The sequence below is a fragment of the Pomacea canaliculata genome, linkage group LG7 (assembly GCF_003073045.1).
Source record: "Pomacea canaliculata isolate SZHN2017 linkage group LG7, ASM307304v1, whole genome shotgun sequence".
NCBI lineage: Eukaryota > Metazoa > Mollusca > Gastropoda > Architaenioglossa > Ampullariidae > Pomacea > Pomacea canaliculata.
The window spans coordinates 12,389,731-12,409,956 of record NC_037596.1 but is presented as its reverse complement, the minus strand read 5'-3'; the positions used below and the strand labels follow the sequence as shown (position 1 = coordinate 12,409,956).

The 20,226-nt window shown below is 38.1% G+C and overlaps 1 protein-coding gene across 2 annotated transcripts; it reads left to right on the top strand.

The window, feature by feature from the left end:
- The first annotated feature begins 5,629 nt into the window (after positions 1-5,629).
- Positions 5,630-15,628, top strand: LOC112567426. Of its 2 annotated transcripts, none has more exons than XM_025244104.1 (8): positions 5,630-5,782; positions 6,308-6,682; positions 7,332-7,604; positions 10,192-10,482; positions 11,085-12,113; positions 12,677-12,790; positions 13,181-13,255; positions 14,537-15,628. In XM_025244104.1, exons 1-5 carry the CDS (start codon positions 5,710-5,712, stop codon positions 11,261-11,263), a joined length of 1,191 nt encoding a protein of 396 aa, XP_025099889.1. In that variant the 5' UTR covers positions 5,630-5,709; the 3' UTR covers positions 11,264-12,113; positions 12,677-12,790; positions 13,181-13,255; positions 14,537-15,628. The 2 variants fall into 2 exon arrangements, with proteins under 2 accessions (XP_025099889.1, XP_025099888.1); XM_025244103.1 differs by having other exon boundaries at positions 12,677-12,799.
- The last annotated feature ends 4,598 nt before the right edge of the window (positions 15,629-20,226 follow it).

Below are 20,226 nucleotides of genomic sequence, written 5' to 3'. Positions count from 1 at the left end.
AAGACCGTGAGCTTAGTTCACTTCGCATTTATGCTTCAAAAACCAAATGATACGAATTTCCTTTTCACGCTGCATCAGATAATGAGCAAGAGGAAGTGTTCTTTAGTGCTTTTAAATATGTTTAACGGAAAACCCAAACTGCATTGCGAAAATAGGATTTCCTAAAAAAAACCATACCAACATTGGAAACGGAAACACTAAGTATTCCCACAAGTAATCACTTTGTGGTTAAAAACTTTAATGCATTCTCTTTACCGCAAACTAATGAGAGTGGGATACGAGTTACAAGCGGTCTCCAGTAAGAAAAAGAAAAACTGGCTAGGTCGTTGATTTTGGAGAAATTATAATAATGTTATAAGTATGTATTTATTCAAGTACTGTATAGCTTGTTTTACATTAGTTTTATACAATATTTAAAAATTCTTTAAAAATTCACAGAAGTGACACTGGCAATTAATCAGGGTGTGTCGTGTGTTGCTGTTAATAGAATCAAGTCTGTAAGGATGTAACTCTTAACATAAAGAGTGTAGTGCTAAGAGAGACCAACATTTATTATAATTTGTTATTCACTCCAGCCAAGGAGTGTTCAGGCTAGTCGTATAGGAAGTGAACGATTTCATGACTCAAGGTCCTTATTGTATTATTGTATACTTTCTGTCTGAAAGTCTGAGAGCTATTTTAAGTATATGACTAGACATCTATTTATAGTGTGTTGCCACTACGTGATATCTATAAATATATAACGTGTGCTGACGGTTGGTAGAGGAAAGGAACTAGGCTAAGTGGTAATTACGAACTTAATTTTTAAAACACTCACAGTAACACACACCCACACACGTCAGGAGAGTATTTGTGACTAAGGTGCACAGATGACTGAACCTACTCACTGATTCACTAGGCCAGGCCAAATGTGGAGATCATGCGGACTAAGTTTTCACAAGACTGGGAATTTCTCGGAAGAAGCGATGCACGCAACACCCACTTGTGGGGATCTCACACCACTCCCCATCAGGTCCTTGGCAGTTCCCTAGGAGAACATTTCTTCCAGGAATACTTTCACATAAACAGCTGTTTTCTTCTCTCAGACAACAAGTTTCAGGAAAGACCTAGCTTTCCTTAACTTTTAATTGTTTACAGTCCCATACCATAAGGCCAGTATTTTTATGATACCTTGTTTCTTCAAGAGAAACACCGGGTTTTATATTATTATTTTCTCCAAAGAACTAATCCGTCGGTTGGGCTGATATTCTTCACTAGGGTTGGAGAAGGGCTGATTTTACGAGCATCCTTACAAATCATTTAAGGGTTTATGTTTGAATTATGTCTTATTTTCATGGGAACTAAGTAATTAATAGTTCTTATTAGGTTAATTGAAAGTACGGGGAAAATAGTTTTGCCTATGCAAATGACTGAACATAGGAATATAATGTCACCATCTTGAACAAGCAAAAACGCCAAAGTTACAAGAATTACTTTTCAACATATTACTATTCATATTTGTTCATAATATTATTGACCGCTAGAATTAATGGTAAGGAGACTGTGGATTTTTAACATTTTTTAGTGGAAGCCTGCTGTTGTTTCGGATGCTATATAGAGAACAGACACTAGTCAGAAACAGGTTGCACAAGAGACTCATCATCACTCAGGTCATTTGGTGCAAGGCAAAGTGAGAGACGGAAGTAGCTCTGACCTTAGGTTTCCTACGGAATTTCATCCTCATCATGTCTGTAGTTTCTGTTGGCCTTTTACAGTGATGCACACAATGCAAGCTGTATGTAGGTCCTGCTACAGTTGGTCTACAGCCAAACAGGGAAAATCCGCTATTACATGACTGAAGAAAAATGCTGCTAATAAAATTTATTGCCGGGTGTGACAGTTGGGTTATTCACAGTAAGCAAGTTTGATTGTTTTTAATTATTTAATTAGTCAGCCAATCGAACGTAAGTTTTCTAGTCATATATGAATTCAAAGTGGAGTAGAATTAACTTTTAGTAAAAACAGCCCAGGCTCATTTAATGATTTATTAAATTGACTCAACAGGGAATCTCCAAAAGAATAGAATTACAGTAAAGTTCGTTCAAAGGGCTTAGTCTCCTTCATTATCTTTAGCGATGAGTGCTTGCTTCCAGAAAAGAGTATAGTCAGTAAAAATGTGACGTTTAACATCGGCAAAACCAAAACAAAGAAAAAAAAGAACTAGAAGGAAGACAAACCCGAAATCTTTCAAATCTTGACATAAATAAATTCACAATACTTGCTTGATAGAATAGTATTTCATCTCGTAATTTACTAATTTTCTATTAAAATAATTTTTTACTTTTAAATCACAATGATCAGGGGTTGATGTGTGTTTAGTGGAGGAGCTCTGGTCCACCTCATCCTGATCCCCACACCTGTGTTGACACAATCACATTCTCTCGTCCTAAGGGAGATAATTTAATAACTCTACTACACAAGAACTAATCAGCTAGCATGTGACCTGTAATCACATATTTATTTACATGTGGTATGTGCTGGAAAAAAATTTTAGTCATTGTTTATAAAATATTGTCTGAATGTTTGACATCTTAGGTCAAAGGCAAGAGACATCGAATCAATCCTTTTGTTTGTTTCAGAAGGTGTTTGAATGGCGACTACAGGAATTTTACTGTGACCCTTCAAGGGGCTACACCTGCAAGTTAAGGTTTCCCAAGAACTTTTATATATTTGTAACATAACAGCAAAATGTGTGACCTCTGATTAATTCATTATTGACATAGCACATCAGGTACCTATTCAGTGCAATGTTTCTGAGAGTAACTACTTGTTACACTGTACTGTATAGTGCTTATCTAGTTAGCATTAACAAATAGTAAAATTTCGTTGAAAATTTGACAGTCTTTCCAAAGCAATATAGTTTATATTGTGTTCTGATACAAAGTGACTTCAATGTTGTGAACTACAGATATATTCTTGAGGGATACATTTTAAAAACAGTAAATTACATTATTATATCAACACAGTATATTTTACACTGGCTGAGGTTATTATAGCCATGATGTTTACATGCAAGAAACTGCTAATTGCTGCTACTGTTTATTTTCTGTCTTTTGTATGAGGAAGGGAGATGTGCATATGTGTGTGTGAGGAACAAATGTTGGATTATGTCAGATAACAACAGGTCAAAGGTCAGTGTTTGACCTCGAGTTGATTCTCACATTTACACTGACAGAGATCACTTACAGAAATGTATTACACTCATTTTAAGGGTAGTAATTTAAAAACTATATTACCTCTCATATTCTGATATTTATTTATGCTGAAACAGACAAAAGGAATATTCCTGACAAAGTGTCAGCAGATCTACTAGAAGGCAAGTACCCCGTCAAATAATGAAAAATGAAAATAAAAGTATAAACAAAGATACTTTCCTGGCTTCCGGATCAGTTTAGTGTTCTTTTTGCACTCTGAGTTTGCTAAAGTAGTTTTTTTTATCTTGCTTCATTTTCATAAAGGTGACAATGTGTTTATGTGTTGGGTGTGAGGATCAGCATTGATGTGCTCCTTGCGGAGACGCTCTGGTTCACCTCATGCTGACCCTCACACCCAACAAGCAAGCAGTGATATAGGGACGAATGAGGCAGCCAGGGAGGCAAGAAAGTGATTGAGGCTCAGTCAGTATGTAGTTTGATCCCCCTCCTTAAAGCTGGGCATCTTCCTATGCCATGGGTGTGTGTGTGGGCTTGTGTGTGAGCTTGTGTGTGTGTATGTGTGCTTGTTTGTGTGTGTATGCTTGTGTGTGTGTGTGCTTGTGTGTGTGTGTGTGCCATGTGCTGAAATGGATAGGAACCTATAGTGACACTGGCATTAAAAGATTTGTGAGTTTTACTATTTTCAGTAAAAGCCACTTTTGTTTAGGTTTGCACAAGAGTATACGCAAATCTGGTTTCTGTCTAACTTGCTCACATTGGGTACATATTTACATACATTACATACTCAGTTTTTTTTTTTCACTGAACGTGTATAAATTTGTGTGCCTTGTGCTGCAATATTTTAATTTTGGTATAAGAAAGTCGTTAGAGAAACTAGGCTTTTTATTGACGAATCACTTCATTATATGTTCAACAAGAGACGCCATCCTGAAAGAACACCCATCAAGAATGAATGAATAAACGATTTAAATTTCTTAGAGCAGGAAATACATAACTTTGCTCTTAAAATTAAAGGTTGGTTGGATGGTCGTAAAAAAATAGACGAAACAATAGTTTAGACGACAGACTTCAGTGCAGGGTGGGCAGAAAAAAATAGTAAAAAGTATCCGCTTTTTAAATTTTGATTTTGAAGTAATAATCATAAACTAAAATTCACATTGAGCAAATTCGAAATATACTCCAGCCTGATACGATTATAAGGTACTAAAAGTTAACACACAAATTGATAATGAAAAAAACTGTAAATTCTGAAGATTGCATATTTTTGTTAGGTCCTAGGTAAGAATTAAAAGAACAGAGCGGGGAATGTGAAACTTGTCATCCATTCTCACACTCCCTGTCTCCTCAATCTCTTCCTCAACACTTCAGCGAGTCTGGTAAGACAATGTTCCATCGTACTCTAGGCGTCTACGGTACATAAACTCACTCAAACTTTTGAACTTCTAACCCTAGAACTTTCCTCTACCCTGTCTTCCCATTTCTCTATGCGCGTGCTCTCGGTCACAGCATCTCTGAACTGCAGCTAGTAATGGGTTTACATTTGCTGACCTTTCCCCTTTTGAGACCACTTTGACTGCAATGGAACATTGAAAATACTTCCTGATTGTCATTTCCAGTCCCAGCCAAGCGTTACTAATGTCACGTGACCACTGTACAGTCAGCCACCATGATGCTGCAGTGCTGTACTAAGTAGGGACGACAATGTGTATACGTGTGAACATGTAATTAACCCTTAGACTTTATATATATTAAACTTCTTAATCGCACACGCACGCGAACCCATCATCAGACATATACGCACGAACACACACCATCGAAACATTATTTTTATTAAAAATTAATTTTAATCTGAAAGTCACAAGATCTTGACAAGCACAAAGTAAACACTTGTTTACATTATAGGTAAACCTCGCTTCCTACTAAACTTGAGAGACACGACCTTTACATGAAACTGGAGATAACCATAACCTTTTCACAAATGGGCTCCACCTGATTCTAAATAATAAAAGTCAAAATCCAAATTGTAAGAATCATTTATAACCTGAAATGACTGGTCAGCCCATAATTAAAACCGCCTACCTGGATATTTACAGAAAGGTTGCTTAGTTCAGTTGCCACCACCGAAAAAAAATTCACTCCAACTCCGAGGAAAATATCAAAATTCATCCTTATAAATATAAGAAAGCAAAATCAAAAAATTAAATTTTTGACGGGGGAAAGAAGCACAGTGATGACACATTTTCTTGGTTTGTCTTTTAAAGGTGTTCTTACATTTTTAGAATGAAAGAAGTACAGGCGCATACCATTACCTACGTAGATTCTTAGATTCTTCTTCTACAATGATCATGATTTGAAACACAGACATAATGTGGTTAATCTGCAATCAAATATACACGGAAACTGAAACTGATGATGGCTGGCTGATTGGATGAACTCTGGGATACTGTGATAATTGTCCTGTTATAACTTCACTGACAGTTGAGGACAACAACTAGACCTTAGTGAGAGCATCACCATGAACACCTTTAAGCTTTGCTGTACATTTGTGTTTCTTCTCACACTGATGAAAGGAGCGCTTTTTCTGACCTGTAAGAAGAATGTCTAGTACAATCTTATCTTCGTAGCGAATTTATTTTAATTAGTTCTAATAACGAAAGTGTTCCAGATCATTGTTTAATCTTATCAAAGATAATTTAAGTGGAAAAGCTTGCAAAAAATTCGAAACTTGATTTTAAAATGAAATGATTAAAATGATAAGATTTAATAACATTATGACACGAAAGATTATTAATGGTATTAAGTCTTGTTTTTCTTTACAGTGTTCAATTTTTAACTTAAACGCATGTGCTATTTATGGCTAGTCAACAGTCATCTTTATATCGAGTCTCCATAGGCATGAAATGCAAGAGATTTTGTGAAATTCAAACGCTCGATGGTAGCATTCCTTCATAGGTAGAGAACAGACATATTCTAAAGGCACTTTCCATACTCTCGCTATTCTTGGGATATCACATATTAAAATGAACATCTTTACAGTTTACATTCAATGAAACATTCCATATATTCTTTATGAATCTTGAAACTTTTTGAAGAAAGAATCTTTTTTTTTTTAGGTGGGTTTTCTACCTTTACTGAAAGCCTGAGTAAAGAAGAATCTAGTTCTATCAATATCAACTACACCATCAACATTACGGCAAGTCCTGATGTTACAGACACTCTTAACGCTGATTATCAGGTTTGTGAAGGAAACTCTCTGAGAACTGCATGTATATTTTTCTACGACAAAAACTTTAACGAGTTTAAGAAGGACGTGAGTGGAACGACAGGAGTCACCTGCTACTGGGAACAACGACACGTGAGCAGCTCTGTGGTGGCTTTAGACATCTACATCTCTCAGGTCGTCACCAGGTCACTGAGTGCGTTGATAGTCTCCACTGGGAGAGGTGGGGATCCCAAACCTACCCGACTGATACGTGTTGAGGTGTTATGTAAGTAATAATTTCACATATTAAGCTATATTATATACTATATTAGGGCTGACTTCGTAATTACAATCACTGACACGCGACACTCACGGACCAAGAGTTCATACCTACAAAAACAAAAAGATAATAATAATAACAATAAAGAAATGATTTTTATAGAGCACACCTACGCTCGTAAGCAGTGTGCTATTATCGCTTGAGATAAGAACGAGACATGGACAACATAGGAATGACGGAAGGCTAAACAACAAGACTGACGACTAATAAAAGAAAAATAGAAAAAAAGCAAAGAGAAATCAAGTAATCAGAACTAACGGTATCGTGATTCTTCAGACGAAGACAGGAGAGTTTAAAGATGAACTAGCATTGTGTGGATTATTGTTATGAGTAATACCAGCGAAGTGTCATATTGAAGCTGGCCTCGTTTTTTCTCAGCTGAAACTTGTCCTTTGTGGGTTACTCTTATATACATGCTTTTGTTCGAGTATTTAAACCGCAATCAACATTTATTCCTAAATTAAATAATGAATCAAGAATATGGAGCTTCCGTAAATTTGAGGTACATAGAAAATAGAAAAGCTTATACACACCATGTTGGTTTGTTATTATATTCCCCTTGTCATATTTTTCTCTTGTGTGTGCGTGTGTGCAGACCCACCCAAAGTCATAAATCTGACTGTGGACGGGGGCGATAATGCCATCATCGATGAGGGCAAGGTGGTCAATATTTCCTGCTTGTTTGAGAATGGAAATCCTCCAGGTCTCTTCTATTTGCTGGATAAACATGGAAATAAGCTGAGTTCCTCTAGTTCTGAAGGACGCCTTAGCTCCTCTCTTACTGCTCGGTGTGAAGATGACTGGCCAGTCGTCAGGTGTGAAGGCAACGGGTCTCAACACAATAGATCCGTGACAATCCTCGTCAAGTGTAAGTAAACAAACTTTTACGTTTACTAGTATTTTACACAACCATGGGCTACTCGTCCTGCATTCATATGAGCATGGAAATGTGTGAGAGATCCCGTTTATGTACAAGGCTTTGTGAAAATAGTTCTAAGGAGGGTTTGCCTTTGTGTGCCTTCGATTGTGTACGTTTGTATTTGTGTTTGCTATTGAGTGTAATTTTCTTCCTCTAAAATTCGAACTAATGGACCTTTGAATTTTGTGTAAAAGAAGATAGTCGGGCTTTTAAGGACTGTATGTCGACAGAGTTTTGTCATATAAATAAATTCATGGTTGATACACACATTACTTTAGCGGCTGCTAACGTAAGCTGACGTCAGCAGTGTACTATATATAGCCCAGTCTGAAAGTTGAGTATTTAAAATATTTCTGACTTCGGGGAATACAATTAAAGCTACTCTTGAATAAAACTGTAAATATTATATCCATTTACTTACAATGCACAAGGTATTTTTTTTATTGTGTTCCGATATTAAGGAGTATTTTTACTACCATGCCGGCTGACTACTGCTGAGATAAATAGGTCCACGTGTGCTCTAACGTATAATATAAACACAGGAACTACGATTCTCGTTCTACTGGCAACAGTAGCTCTACCACTCTCACAAAAAATATATTATTAGGTAATAGAGAATAGTAGCCAACATATCAGCACACCGTAAAATACTGTATTTTAAAAGTACACTTAAAAAGAGGGCGACCTGCAACAAAACATTTTCTTGCCTTGACTTATGTTCTTTATACGTTCTTTGGTGAACAATTTTAGTAGTCTCGACAGTTTCCATGTGTCTACTATCTAGGATGATAACCCTCATATACCTGAAGTTTGTTTTTTTTTTAATTTTGATAATCGGCCTGGAATAGAGTAACTTGACGAGACCATCAGGAGAGAGAGAGAGAGAGAGAGAGAGAGAGAGGTACGTATCGCAGTAGGAAATAGTAACTATAAGATTTTACCATTGGCTAGAAGAAAACAAGCTTTTACCTGAAACCAAAGCAGGTCTTAGGAAGGGCTACTCAACAGCAGACCATATATTCTCACTGTATGAGCGATTAAAAGATAGCTCAGTAAACCAGCCAAACTCCGTGCTTGTTTTATGGACTTAAAATGGGCGTATGACTCTGTCCATCATGCAACATTACTGAGAGCACTATAATTAATTCTATTCTAAAACATCTCTACTATTTACTAAAGCAATAATATGAATTTAGGATTGTCTAAAAGCATGTATTCGAACGAATAACGAACTCACTGAATTTTTTTTCACTGCCCTCGAGGCGTCCGATAAGGATGTAGCTAGCCCCAAATTATTCTCACTTACTATAAACGAAATAACTGAGAAAATATTTCCTGATGGCAAACATGGTGTTCAAATGTACCCCGGTTTCGCAGAATTAAAAATGTTCTCACTCCAGAGCTATACTTTGAACATGTAAATGTAAAATGTTTAGGGATGCTTTCGTTTGTTTTCGATTGGGAGTCAGTGACATCAATATTCACAAGAACCGATTTATTTATAATCAGAACGCTCTTAACATACATGACTGTCGATTATTTGTAGGATCCACTGAAGATGAAACTCAAATTTTGTTTTATTGCCCACAGGACAATAATATTGGCCATAGGTTTCTTAAAAATGCTTCAACATACAACGACAAACAAAGTGCTCATTGAAACTCTTACATGTAAAACTGAGAAGTAAAACTGCACTGAGAAGTCATGAGACTCAAAACGAGCAAAGAAAGCATTAAGAGCATTACGCATGGCCGTACTCTCAACGCCTGAGATCGAGATTTTGGCTTACGACCCCTTACTCCGATCGTCACTATTGGCCATGTTGTTGAGTCCCTGCCAAGCTACTCGGATGTTACCTGTAGCAAACTGAGACTCGATTTTGGACTTGTGCTTCACCTTGACCCAACGGATAGCATCACGGACCTCTCTATGTACCAATTTTCTGTCGTGGGCAGAACCCGTGAAGAACACATGTTTCTTTTTGTTACGCACAGCTTTTAGGCCCTTGGTCACCCAAGGTTTGTTGTTAGGATAAACATAAACTGCTTTGATGGACTGGTGCAATCTTCACTTTTTTACTCCTAACTTTTACTCCTAACTGTGTGTTAAATGTCTGTATATGTATGCCTGCCCTTGTGAGCGAAGACAAATTTCTGTCCTGGGTCTCCTGGACAGACAATAAAGTCTGTTTTGATTTTGATATATCTGAAAATTATTTATATTAATAAATAAATTCTTAGCTAGACAGTGACATTTTGCAAGACAGTATTTTTTAAAAAGAAAACGTAGTTTTATAATTTAATGCATTTAGCCTGAAAAGTCAGATAAAAGTTGTTGACAAAAATATACATTTTTATTATATAATGAAATCTGGCAACAAAGCTGTCAGTTTTAAAATGTATGTACACCGTAATCACATTTCATAATGAAACAATTCATAATGATTTATATTCTTAATACAAATTTCGTTAAGTTTGAAATAAGTACTGTAGTTATATAAGTTGTAAAAAAGTGTGTGTTCTTTTAACTGTTGCAGGTCATCCTCAGTTTGTTTACAAGTCAACGAAAATCATCAATCATGGTGTTGACACTGTAACGTTTGGTGTCAAGGCTCACACCACAGCAGTCAATGGATGCCTCTTGACATTACTCACTTTACAAGAAAACAACACTAGGGAAGTGAACTGCATCCTTACTGGGAATCCACCTGACCTCGTCCTAAGTCTTCAGCTCGAGAGAGACGACAGTTTCCGTGGAAACTGGACATTGACACTAAGCAATGACTGGGGCTCTTCCAACACAACTTTCATTGTGTTAGATGAGTCAAGTAAGTACACGATTAAAAAGATACCTATTACTAAGGATTAATTTTGGCCAGTTGTTTAGGTTAACGAAAGAGATTTTAGACATAAGTTAGAAAAGTAAAGGTTAGTAAGAGTAAGAAAATCAACTCTTTTTGCACACAGTCGAGGTATCGATGTGCATTTGTTCTGTCGTGCAATATTTAGCAATTTGGACGGTTAAAAGGTACAGTTAAGAACTGCAAGGCTATACTTAATTACTGCTAGTTAGAATAATATCAGTAATGGTATCTCAACAATAACGCAAAATTAAGAATACGTCTGCATATACTTGGTATACTATTTGAGACATGTACTCCACTAGTATTTTTTAAAATCCTCATCTTTATAACTGTCACCTTTGAAACATGATAGATGATTAATTTTTATATTTAGTATAGTTATTAAAAATGTGTTCTAACGCTAATAAAAAAGCTGTTTCTGTTTTGTTTTTGATTTTTTTTTTTTTAGTGTGATCATATTGATAGAATAAAGTCTGACTAAATAAATCTGTAATGTTAAACTACCAATGTCAATGTACATGAAAACATGACCTGTATCAGGAAATAGAATTCTTTTGTTGCTTCAGCACCAGAGCTAACTTCAGGGACAACAATAAACATCGAACTCGTGTGCGGCATTGTGGCTGCTGTAGCTTTGATCGCTGTTGCTGGTATTTGTGCCATTAGAAAGGTCAAAGTGCAAAAATATGGTACGATTTTAAAAAGAGGTAATGGAAGGACTGACGTTCTTTATAAACGACTTTAAATGTAGCCAATAAGATGGCTCTAATAATACCTGAATACTGTTAGTTCTGTAATTTTAAGAAGTAAACACGCAGTTTTTTTTCAAATAAGCAATAGCTAACTTTTTAAATATTTTGTTGTTTCGATTTCTGTCTTTGTTTGTAATTGCTGTATGTATACATTTTGAAATGACAGAGTCACCAGCTCTGTTTGTTTTTGTGAATTAGATAAAATTAGGGGGAGGGGCAGCGAAGAAGTAGCGGAGAACCCCAGAGAATATCCGGCTTTATGTATCTAAAGTGCGATATCAGACGAGTTCGTATTAAACTGTTGTTCAATGCACATCATCAAGTACGATCTATGCGCCCCAGGGTTAAATAAAGAGAAACTTAACCCTCCCTTTTCTCCACGAGCTATAAGTGTGTTTACTATAATTTATATAAGTCACCGCATAGTATGAACACCGACAGACATATTGGATGTTTGTACGCGTCCATGGTATGAGGAACGGAAAACGCCAGCGACATTATTCTTTGGTAAGTACATTTAATTTTCATGGTATCTATCTATTTCAAACATAATTAACATCTAGACTTATTAATGAAGTCTTGAAATAATTTTCTCCAAAAACCTTTTTTTTCGTAAATAAATCATGTATCAAGGTATTTTAATCAACTAATAAACGTGTGAAAATTTCTTGGCATATGAAATACATAGGTTTGCTCTTAGTATGGTTACTTGATTGAATAGTTTGTTGGTAGAAAATGACGACCTTCAGCTCGAAGCAATTCACACTACAAAGTGAGAGAGATGATAGAAGAGAAGGAAACAAGACTTCCTGAAATAAAGTCGGATGGCAGAGTGGCATAGAGGTGAGATTGTGACCCTTGTAGTTTCAGTTCTCACTGAAGTGACAATCGAGGTTTTAACTGTATAATCCTGTTTAATTGGGCTCAAAAGATTTACATTTTGATATTCCCAATACAAATTCTCAGAAATAAAGATTTGAAAAAAATAGTCCCGTGAACATTTTATCAAGTTTCTTATCTTTACTGCATGTTTTCTACATTAAATTTTATTAACATGATTCCTTTTTTTTTTTGGCGAAAAGTTTGCAGGAGTGGACAGAAGAATAAAGAAATTAACGATGGATTTGCTTTAAGGGTTAAGCCTTAAACATATATATATATCTATAACATTTATGTATAAGACGTAAAAGGTTCATGAATAGTATACATAAGGTACACAGAATTTAAAGCTAATAAGAACTTAAAACCTACAGTGTGTTGTCTAATAAAACTTTCAAAAGTACTAACTAAAGATATGTAGATAAAAGTTTTTACTTTTGACTGAGAGATAATGAGTGAGAAACTGAATTGCTATTTCTGTAGTAAAATAAAAGTCTGTTCTATGGAATCATACTTGACTTTCTCAGCATCAGAAGACCGCTGTTTGTGAGAGGGATTTCCTGAGAAAGTTTGTTTCCTTGTGTTAACACCGGCCTAAGAGACGAGGATCATGGGCCAAGGTCGAATATTCAGCGTGACTGGTAAGTCTGGTAAGTACACACTTAATACACAGCGGATAAGATAGCAAACCCTCGTACATGATCTTTACAAAACGATTCCCGGCCACAGATAACGAGTATAATACCCAGCCTTATTAGTCAAGTCACACAAAGCTTTGTTATAGTAAGAACAATTATAACGTGGCCATCTACATTTATTTTATTCTTCGTTTAGTACGGTTGTTTATTCATTTCTAGCTCATATGTTATTTGTTAGTTTTTTTGTCCCTCGTATGCTGTCCATGTTTTGCTCTTGATCTTAAGCGCTAAGAGCATGCTGCTTAGGGGTGTAAGTATGCTCTTTACAAATTTAGTATTTTTTATGATTATGATTATGATGATTATGATTATTATTATTCACTCATGTAACAGAACCGAAACTTCGTATGTCTCGGCAAACAAGAACCATAGAAGTCCACTTGCGCGTGAGACTCTGGGCAGAGGAAGGTGCGCACGTTTCACTGGTTAAATATATTTTTGTGAATAGTAAAGAAACTGTTATAAAAGGCCCGGTACATAAAATTGGATACATGGAAAGACATATGAAGTCTGGCATAGTTCTAACATTTAACTTTCAACATAAGAAATAATGGACTTTCAGAAAATTAACAATTAAATGTTTCAATACAAAATCTCTTGAAACAATGTTTAAGTTATTTTAAATTTAGCTTTTTAGTATTGTATTATTTGTATTATTATTTAGTATTGCTTATTGCAATATTTTAGTATATATTTCTATTTTAGCTTGTTATCGCTTTATTTACATACGTTAAAAATATAGAGAGTCACCAGCTCTAATGTGGTTTTGTGAGTGATATAAAACCAGTAAGAGAAACTGGAGGATAATCCCAAAGGTTATCCGACCTGCATTGTGCGTCTAAAGAGCGACAGCATAGTTTATAAGTATAAACATTGTATAAACACCGAGATAAACAGTGAGTACTGCTAGTCGTTACATGGAGAGATAAGTGCTAACCTTGTTATTATAAGAATGAATACGATTTTTAAATTTAGTTATTTTCCCACCGTAAAAAGGCTAGTTATACCCACAGTAAAAATCGTATGATCTTTTTCTTTCTTATCCTTATTCTGTTTTTCTGTCGATTTGTCTGTGCATGATAAATGAATAAACGACAGGGAAAAGTGATGTAGTAATAAGCAGAATAAAATGAATTATAAAGAATATGACTTGTGTGATATAGGGATTGGTGATAATAGACTGGTAGCAAAGCATGAAGGCATGAAACGTTTTTATTATTTGCATTAAACTATCTGTAAAGAGTAAAAGCACAACAAAACGATGAAGTAGCTTAGACCAAGATATTTAAAAATAAAGTAAGAAAGTTTTGACTCTAGGGTGACAAATGTTTTATGAAGAACTGTCTTCCTTGTATAAAGAGATAAAAGCTTAGTCTTATGTAGAGAAATTTTTAACACAAACTTTGGTAAAGTGTCTGTTTCCATGTGCAAATACAACTACAGACACTTATGTTCATGGGCATTTAAAAACTTGTCTTTATGCATAGATTATTTTAACACACACACATACATATACTGATATAATGAAATGAGGAACTTACCTTACGCGTTGATTTTTACTGTAGAATTGTTTGTGTCGGTCTCATATGTTTATATGTATGATTGGCTCTGTATTACACATATGTATTTCTCTAACAGGGGTATAGCAGGGTATTCTACTCGATGTAGTTGTGGTTTCTTTTTACACAGGGTGTGTGGACTCAAAGTGTTCTCCCCTATTAAAGTACCACAGAGGCAAAAGAGTATTCGTCATCTTCTCTCACACTGCCAAGTGTACAAATCACAGTTTTTTTCAGACATTATTCAAACTTCATAGCAAAATTTCATTTCGAGATCGTATTTTTCTTTTGACTGACTTTCATTACAAGAGAAGTAGATATACATTCTTATCATGTACCAATTTCCAGAACAAATTAAATTGTAATTATGTCAAACATTTTCAAAACTTAAAAAATGCTGTTCATATCTACAAAATGTACATGTCTTCAGTTTATCTCCCTTTTCTTGCATGGCCTAATTCTGCTCTATCCACTGTTAATCAACAATTCTCCCTTTTCATTCAGAATGTGATGTCACCATGTTTACATCACTGTCACATACAAAACCGCATTTAAAATAAATCAGAGTAAAGGCCCCGTGGCTTTGTGAACAAAGGATGCACCATTTGGATGTCAGAATGGACAACATGAAGTCTTCCATGGATTCCAGGGAATGCCTAATACCCATGAGATGTGATGCAACATTACAAATGTTATAAAGAGGTTTTCAAAAGAATGTACCTTTGTATAATTTACAACTATTTCTTAGCATATGACTGCATTTTGCTTTCTTCCACTCCAAACTATGTTTGTACATAGTTGAAATGCATTTCCTTGATTCATTTATCTGTTAATATTTGTCCATCTCTGTGCCAGATGTTAGTGACCAAAAAATAAACAGTCTCAAATTTCCAAAATGGATGTCATGTTTTTACGTGAACCATGCTATCTCTGACTCTTTATTTCAGCCAAAAAATGACAATTTCCGTCCTGATTCGTCTGTTTTCTTCTCCTGTTTTTTCTATGTAATGGGATGTTGATGGACTGATCAACTCAGACCTAGTTAAACAATCACGAGTTCGCCCGAGCCACTGGAATAAAAACAAAATATTAAAATAATATATTCTATAATTTTCTGGAGGGAAAAGATCTTCTCAGCCACTGTACAGCCTGTTACAGACAAGCTAAAAGGCAATGGTCGTGATTACTGTTTTGTTGTAATGAATGATTTATAAATTTAAAACAAGTGTCAAAGAGCGTTTCCCTGTTTGAGGTCTGACTGTTGAAGAAATGTTTGTGAATAGTGAAGGAACTGTTATATAAGTGTAAGATCTGGTACATGCAAAAGGACAAATGAAGAAGATCTGAGTACAGGCCAATTGTTTTTTATGCTGAAAGTTTATTGTTAGAACTACACCAGAGTTTATTGCTTAGCTTTAAAACACACAAACTGACATGATGGCATGTGGAACAAATCTTACGAGTTGATTTTCAGATTAGCATTGTGTCGGTCTGTAACGATTCGCGATTCAGGCGAATCTAATTAGATTCTTATTGTGTTTAATTCCCTTTGATGTCAGGGGAGGGCAGTCGCGCACGCGGTCTTTCACGTCATGTATGAAGTTGACGTAAGTGAGCTTGGCACAGCGTAACTATGACGACGGTAGTCAATGGAGGGAAAGCCACGCCGACCCTGCAACATTGTACTCATGATTGGTCGGCACAGTCTCCAAGAGAGACTGTGAACAGGTCGTCCTAGTTACCTGGTCGCGAAGGACCTGATTGGTCAACAGAGGAAAAGAACCAGTGAAGTTGATCTAAGTGGATCTAAGGTACACGGACTTTTCGCCGACGGACGTTTCGCCTCCGGACGTTTCGGAGCCGGACGTTTTGCCGACCGGACGTTTCGCCGCAGGACGTTTCGGCGCGGGGCACTTCATTTCGGCATTTCACGCGGGACCTTTAGCCGAAGTCAAGTGTGTGACGCCCCTTAGCTCACACATTTCTCTCGCCATTGTATCAATGTATCAGTGAACTCTCTTTCACTATCCTTCCTCATGTGAACCGTTAGCTCACACACTTTCTCTCGCCATTGTATCAATGTTTTTTTCTCAAAGCTGGTTGCGCATAATCTGTGACAATCAAAGTGAACTGTCTGTGAAGTCTGTGTGTAAAATTTGTTTGAAATAAAGAATTATTGTGTAATCTAGTAGTTACTTTCATTCTTTGAGAAGTAAGTAAGCTCTCTCTCTCTCTCTTTGACATAATGCGGCGAAACGTCCGGCGGCGAAACGTCCAGTCGGCAAAACTTCCGGCTCCGAAACGTCCGCACACGGGATCTAACGTTTCTCGTGACAGTCGAGACCGAGCAGTGAGAGTCAAGAGCTCTGTAGAGAGTAAACATTGTGTGAACTGCCTTCAACGTTATATACAACGTTCTCCTGTGGAATATATCACTAGTATTCTGAGGTGTATGGATTCGATGGGAGTGTATCGTCGTCACCCATACAAGTGATATGGTATTGGCCACCGTGGACGTGGTGTAGGTATTGATTCCATTGGAATATCTCAGCTTCGCCGATACAAGTGATGTGGCATTAACCACCTTTGACTCACGAACTTCGTGATATAACTCGTCGGGTTTAATCTGCTGGTCCAGTCGGTCATCTCTCCAGCTCGTCAGACAACCATAGGAGTGGGTTGGGCGGTGAAGGGAGAACTGCTATTTTATTTTGTTTCATTCACATTTCATCACCATTTAATGTCCTAAACATTAAATGTGTTAATCGTTGGCCGGACCTTTTTGCTGAAAAAGGTAAAAGAGTGCGGCGAGCGTGGTTTACATGAAGATGTTTACGCGCGCTCGCAGACACATTTAAACACTCTTCTCAAAAACGTTACACGGTCCTGTATGTTTATATGTAGGTATACTTTTTTTAGTACACCTCTGTATTTCTTTAACAGGGGGAGTACATGACATCCAACTAGATGTAGCTATGGTTTCATTTACAGGGTGTGTGGACACAAAGTGTACTCCCTCTATTAAAGTAATCTTCTTCTTCTTCGTTCCTATTCGCCCCCAGTGGAGCATAGGGCCGCAACCACACACCGCCATCGGACCCGGTCCTGGGCATCCCCTTGTAGTCGTGACCATGTCATGCCAGCTGTCTCTGCCTCTCTGTGGACTGATCTCCTCCACGTCTGTCTGGGTCTCCCAACCTTGCGTCTCCCCTGTGGGTTCCAGCCCAGAGCTTGTCGCGTTATATTGTCGGCTGGCTTTCGTAGGGTGTGGCCAGTCCAGCCCCACTTTCGCTTCTTGATGTCTAGGCTGGCAGGGTTTTGGTTGGTTCTCTCCTACAGGGCGGTATTGGAGATCTTCGCAGGCCATCGGATGTTAAGAATGCGGCGCAGACATTTATTGATGAATGTCTGTATCTTGATGGTGATGGCATTTGTCACCCGCCATGTCTCAGATCCTTACAGAAGGACGGACTTTACATTTGTATTATAGATGCGGATCTTGGTGTGTAGAGACAAAGCCTTGGAGTGCCAGATAGGTCTTAGGGAGTGGAATGCAAGCCTGGCTTTGTTTATTCGGCTTCTGACATCTTCATCTGTACCTCCGTCTTTGCTGCTGACTATGCTGCCAAGGTAGGTGAAACGGTCAGACATTCTCCATGTAGTTGGAGTGGGGCTTCTTGCTTTGTGCTGACCCGCATTACCTCCGTCTTCTTGATGTTGATGCTCAGGCCAGTTATTGCTGCTTCTTCTGCGAGCCGAGTGAGCTTTGTCTGTGCGTGTTGTTGCTTGTGGGACAACAGGCTGATGTCATCTGCAAAGTCAAGATCCTCAAGCTGCCTGGCGAAGGTCCACTGAACGCCCGTGTTGCTGGTAGAGGTTGTTCTTCTCATGATCCAGTCTATGACGATCAGGAAGATTGTCGGTGAGAGCAGACAACCTTGCCTCACTCCAGTCCTCACTGCGAAGGGGTCAGACAGCTTTCCCTTGTGTATCACCAGGCATGTCGAGTTCTCATACAACTGCTGGATGATGGCAATGAACTTTTGAGGAAATCCGTAGTGCTGCATCAGTTTCCAGATGGTTTCTCTGTCTACGGAGTCAAAGGCCTTCTCAAAATCTACAAAGGTTATGTATAGTGGTGACTGCCATTCGATGGACTGTTCGATAATAATTCGCAGAGTAGCGATTTGGTCGGTACATGATTTTCCCTGCCGAAAGCCTGCCTGTTCTTGCCGAAGTCTCCTATCTAGGGCAGTTTTCAGTCGCTCCAGGATGATTATGGTCAACATCTTGCTTGGAATGGACAACAGCGTAATCCCTCGCCAATTGCTGCACTGTGTCAGGTCACCTTTTTTGGGTAACTTCACTAGGTAGCCAAGCTTCCAGTCTGCTGGAACTTGCTCCTGCTCCCAAATTTTCTTCAGCAGGGGATGTAGCATCTCTGCTGCGGCTGTTGGGTCCGCCTTGAGTGCTTCTGCAGGAATGCCATCAGGGCCTGCCGCCTTTCCAGAATTCAGGGACTTGATGGCTTCGAGGATTTCTGTCTTGGTTGGCGGGTTGGTATTTACTTGGAGCTGTTCTGCAGCTGGGGGAAAGTCCAAAGTGTTTGTTGGTGGTGGTTGGTTAAGTATTTCATCAAAATGCTCCACCCATCGTGATCTTTGTTCTGCATCCCCGGTGATGACGCTGCCATTCTTATTCTGTATTGGCCTGCACGCATTGGTGTTTTTCCTTCCTGACAGAATTCTTGTGATTTCGTATAGTCTCTTTGTGTTATTTCTCAAAACTGCTTGTTCTGCCACTTCTGCCATCCTGTGTGCGAACTGTCTCTTGTCGTCCCTTGCGCTCTTCTTCACTTTTCTGTTTATCTCCCAGTATTTTGCTCTGAGCTCTTCTTTTTCCTGCTGGTCCTGACATTGGTTGATGTTCTGCTTCAGCTCTTTCCTTTTCTCTATCTTTTGCCAGGTCCCTAAAGTCAGCCATTCCTTGTGCTGTTTTCCTTTTTTCCCCAGAACATGTGTGCATGCAGTCTTCTACGTCTCTTGTAATCCTGTCCAGTGGTTAGCCACTGTTTCTTCCAGGAGTCCTTCCAGTGGGTGGTGGTCTGTGGCTACATTTGCATCTCGCGTTACTCTGACATCCAGCAGGCTTCTTCTAAACTGGCGATTAATGGTAATGTGATCGATCTGGTTTTCTGTATGTCCATCGGGTGAAGTCTAGGTGGTCTTGTGGATGGCTTTGTGTGGACAAACTGTGCCTCCAATTACAAGGTCGTCGAACAGGCAGAAGTCTGTAAGCAGCTCCCCATTTTCGTAGCAGTTGCCCAAACCGTGCTTTCCCATTACGTGTTCTTTGTCTGTGTTGTCATTTCCAACTTTTGCATTCATGTCGCCCATTATGATCTTCAGGTCTCGTTTTGGAGTACGAACAACCAGCTCTTGTAGGGAGTCGTAAAAGTCTTCTTTTTCCTCTTCTGTAGCTGCGTTGGTAGGTGCATAGCACTGGATGATGGTGATCTTTCTCCTTTTGGAGTTGAACCTGGCTGACATGAGTCGTGGGGAGACCGGTTCCCATGCTACTAGCGCTCTTGCAGCCTCTGGTGTCATGAGTACTGCTACTCCTTGTGTGTGGTCATGGTCAGGGTCTTCATGTCCAGAGTAGATAATAGTTTCCCCTGACGAAAGTCTGGTCTGACCATTGCCATTCCACCGTGTCTCGCACAGGCCGAGGAGCTTGATGTTATAGTTCTTCATCTCCTGTGCTGTCTGAGCTGCTTTTCCTCTCTCGTTTAGGGTTCGGAGGTCCCTATCCTGGTTTTTG

Coding starts and splice junctions, on each gene's coding strand:
- LOC112567426 (XM_025244104.1), top strand. CDS start 5,710: ATGAACACCTTTAAGCTTTGCTGTACATTTGTGTTTCTTCTCACACTG. Junction 5,783..6,307: donor AGGAGCGCTTTTTCTGACCT/GTAAGAAGAATG, acceptor TTTTTTTTTTAG/GTGGGTTTTCTACCTTTACT. Junction 6,683..7,331: donor GATACGTGTTGAGGTGTTAT/GTAAGTAATAAT, acceptor GCGTGTGTGCAG/ACCCACCCAAAGTCATAAAT.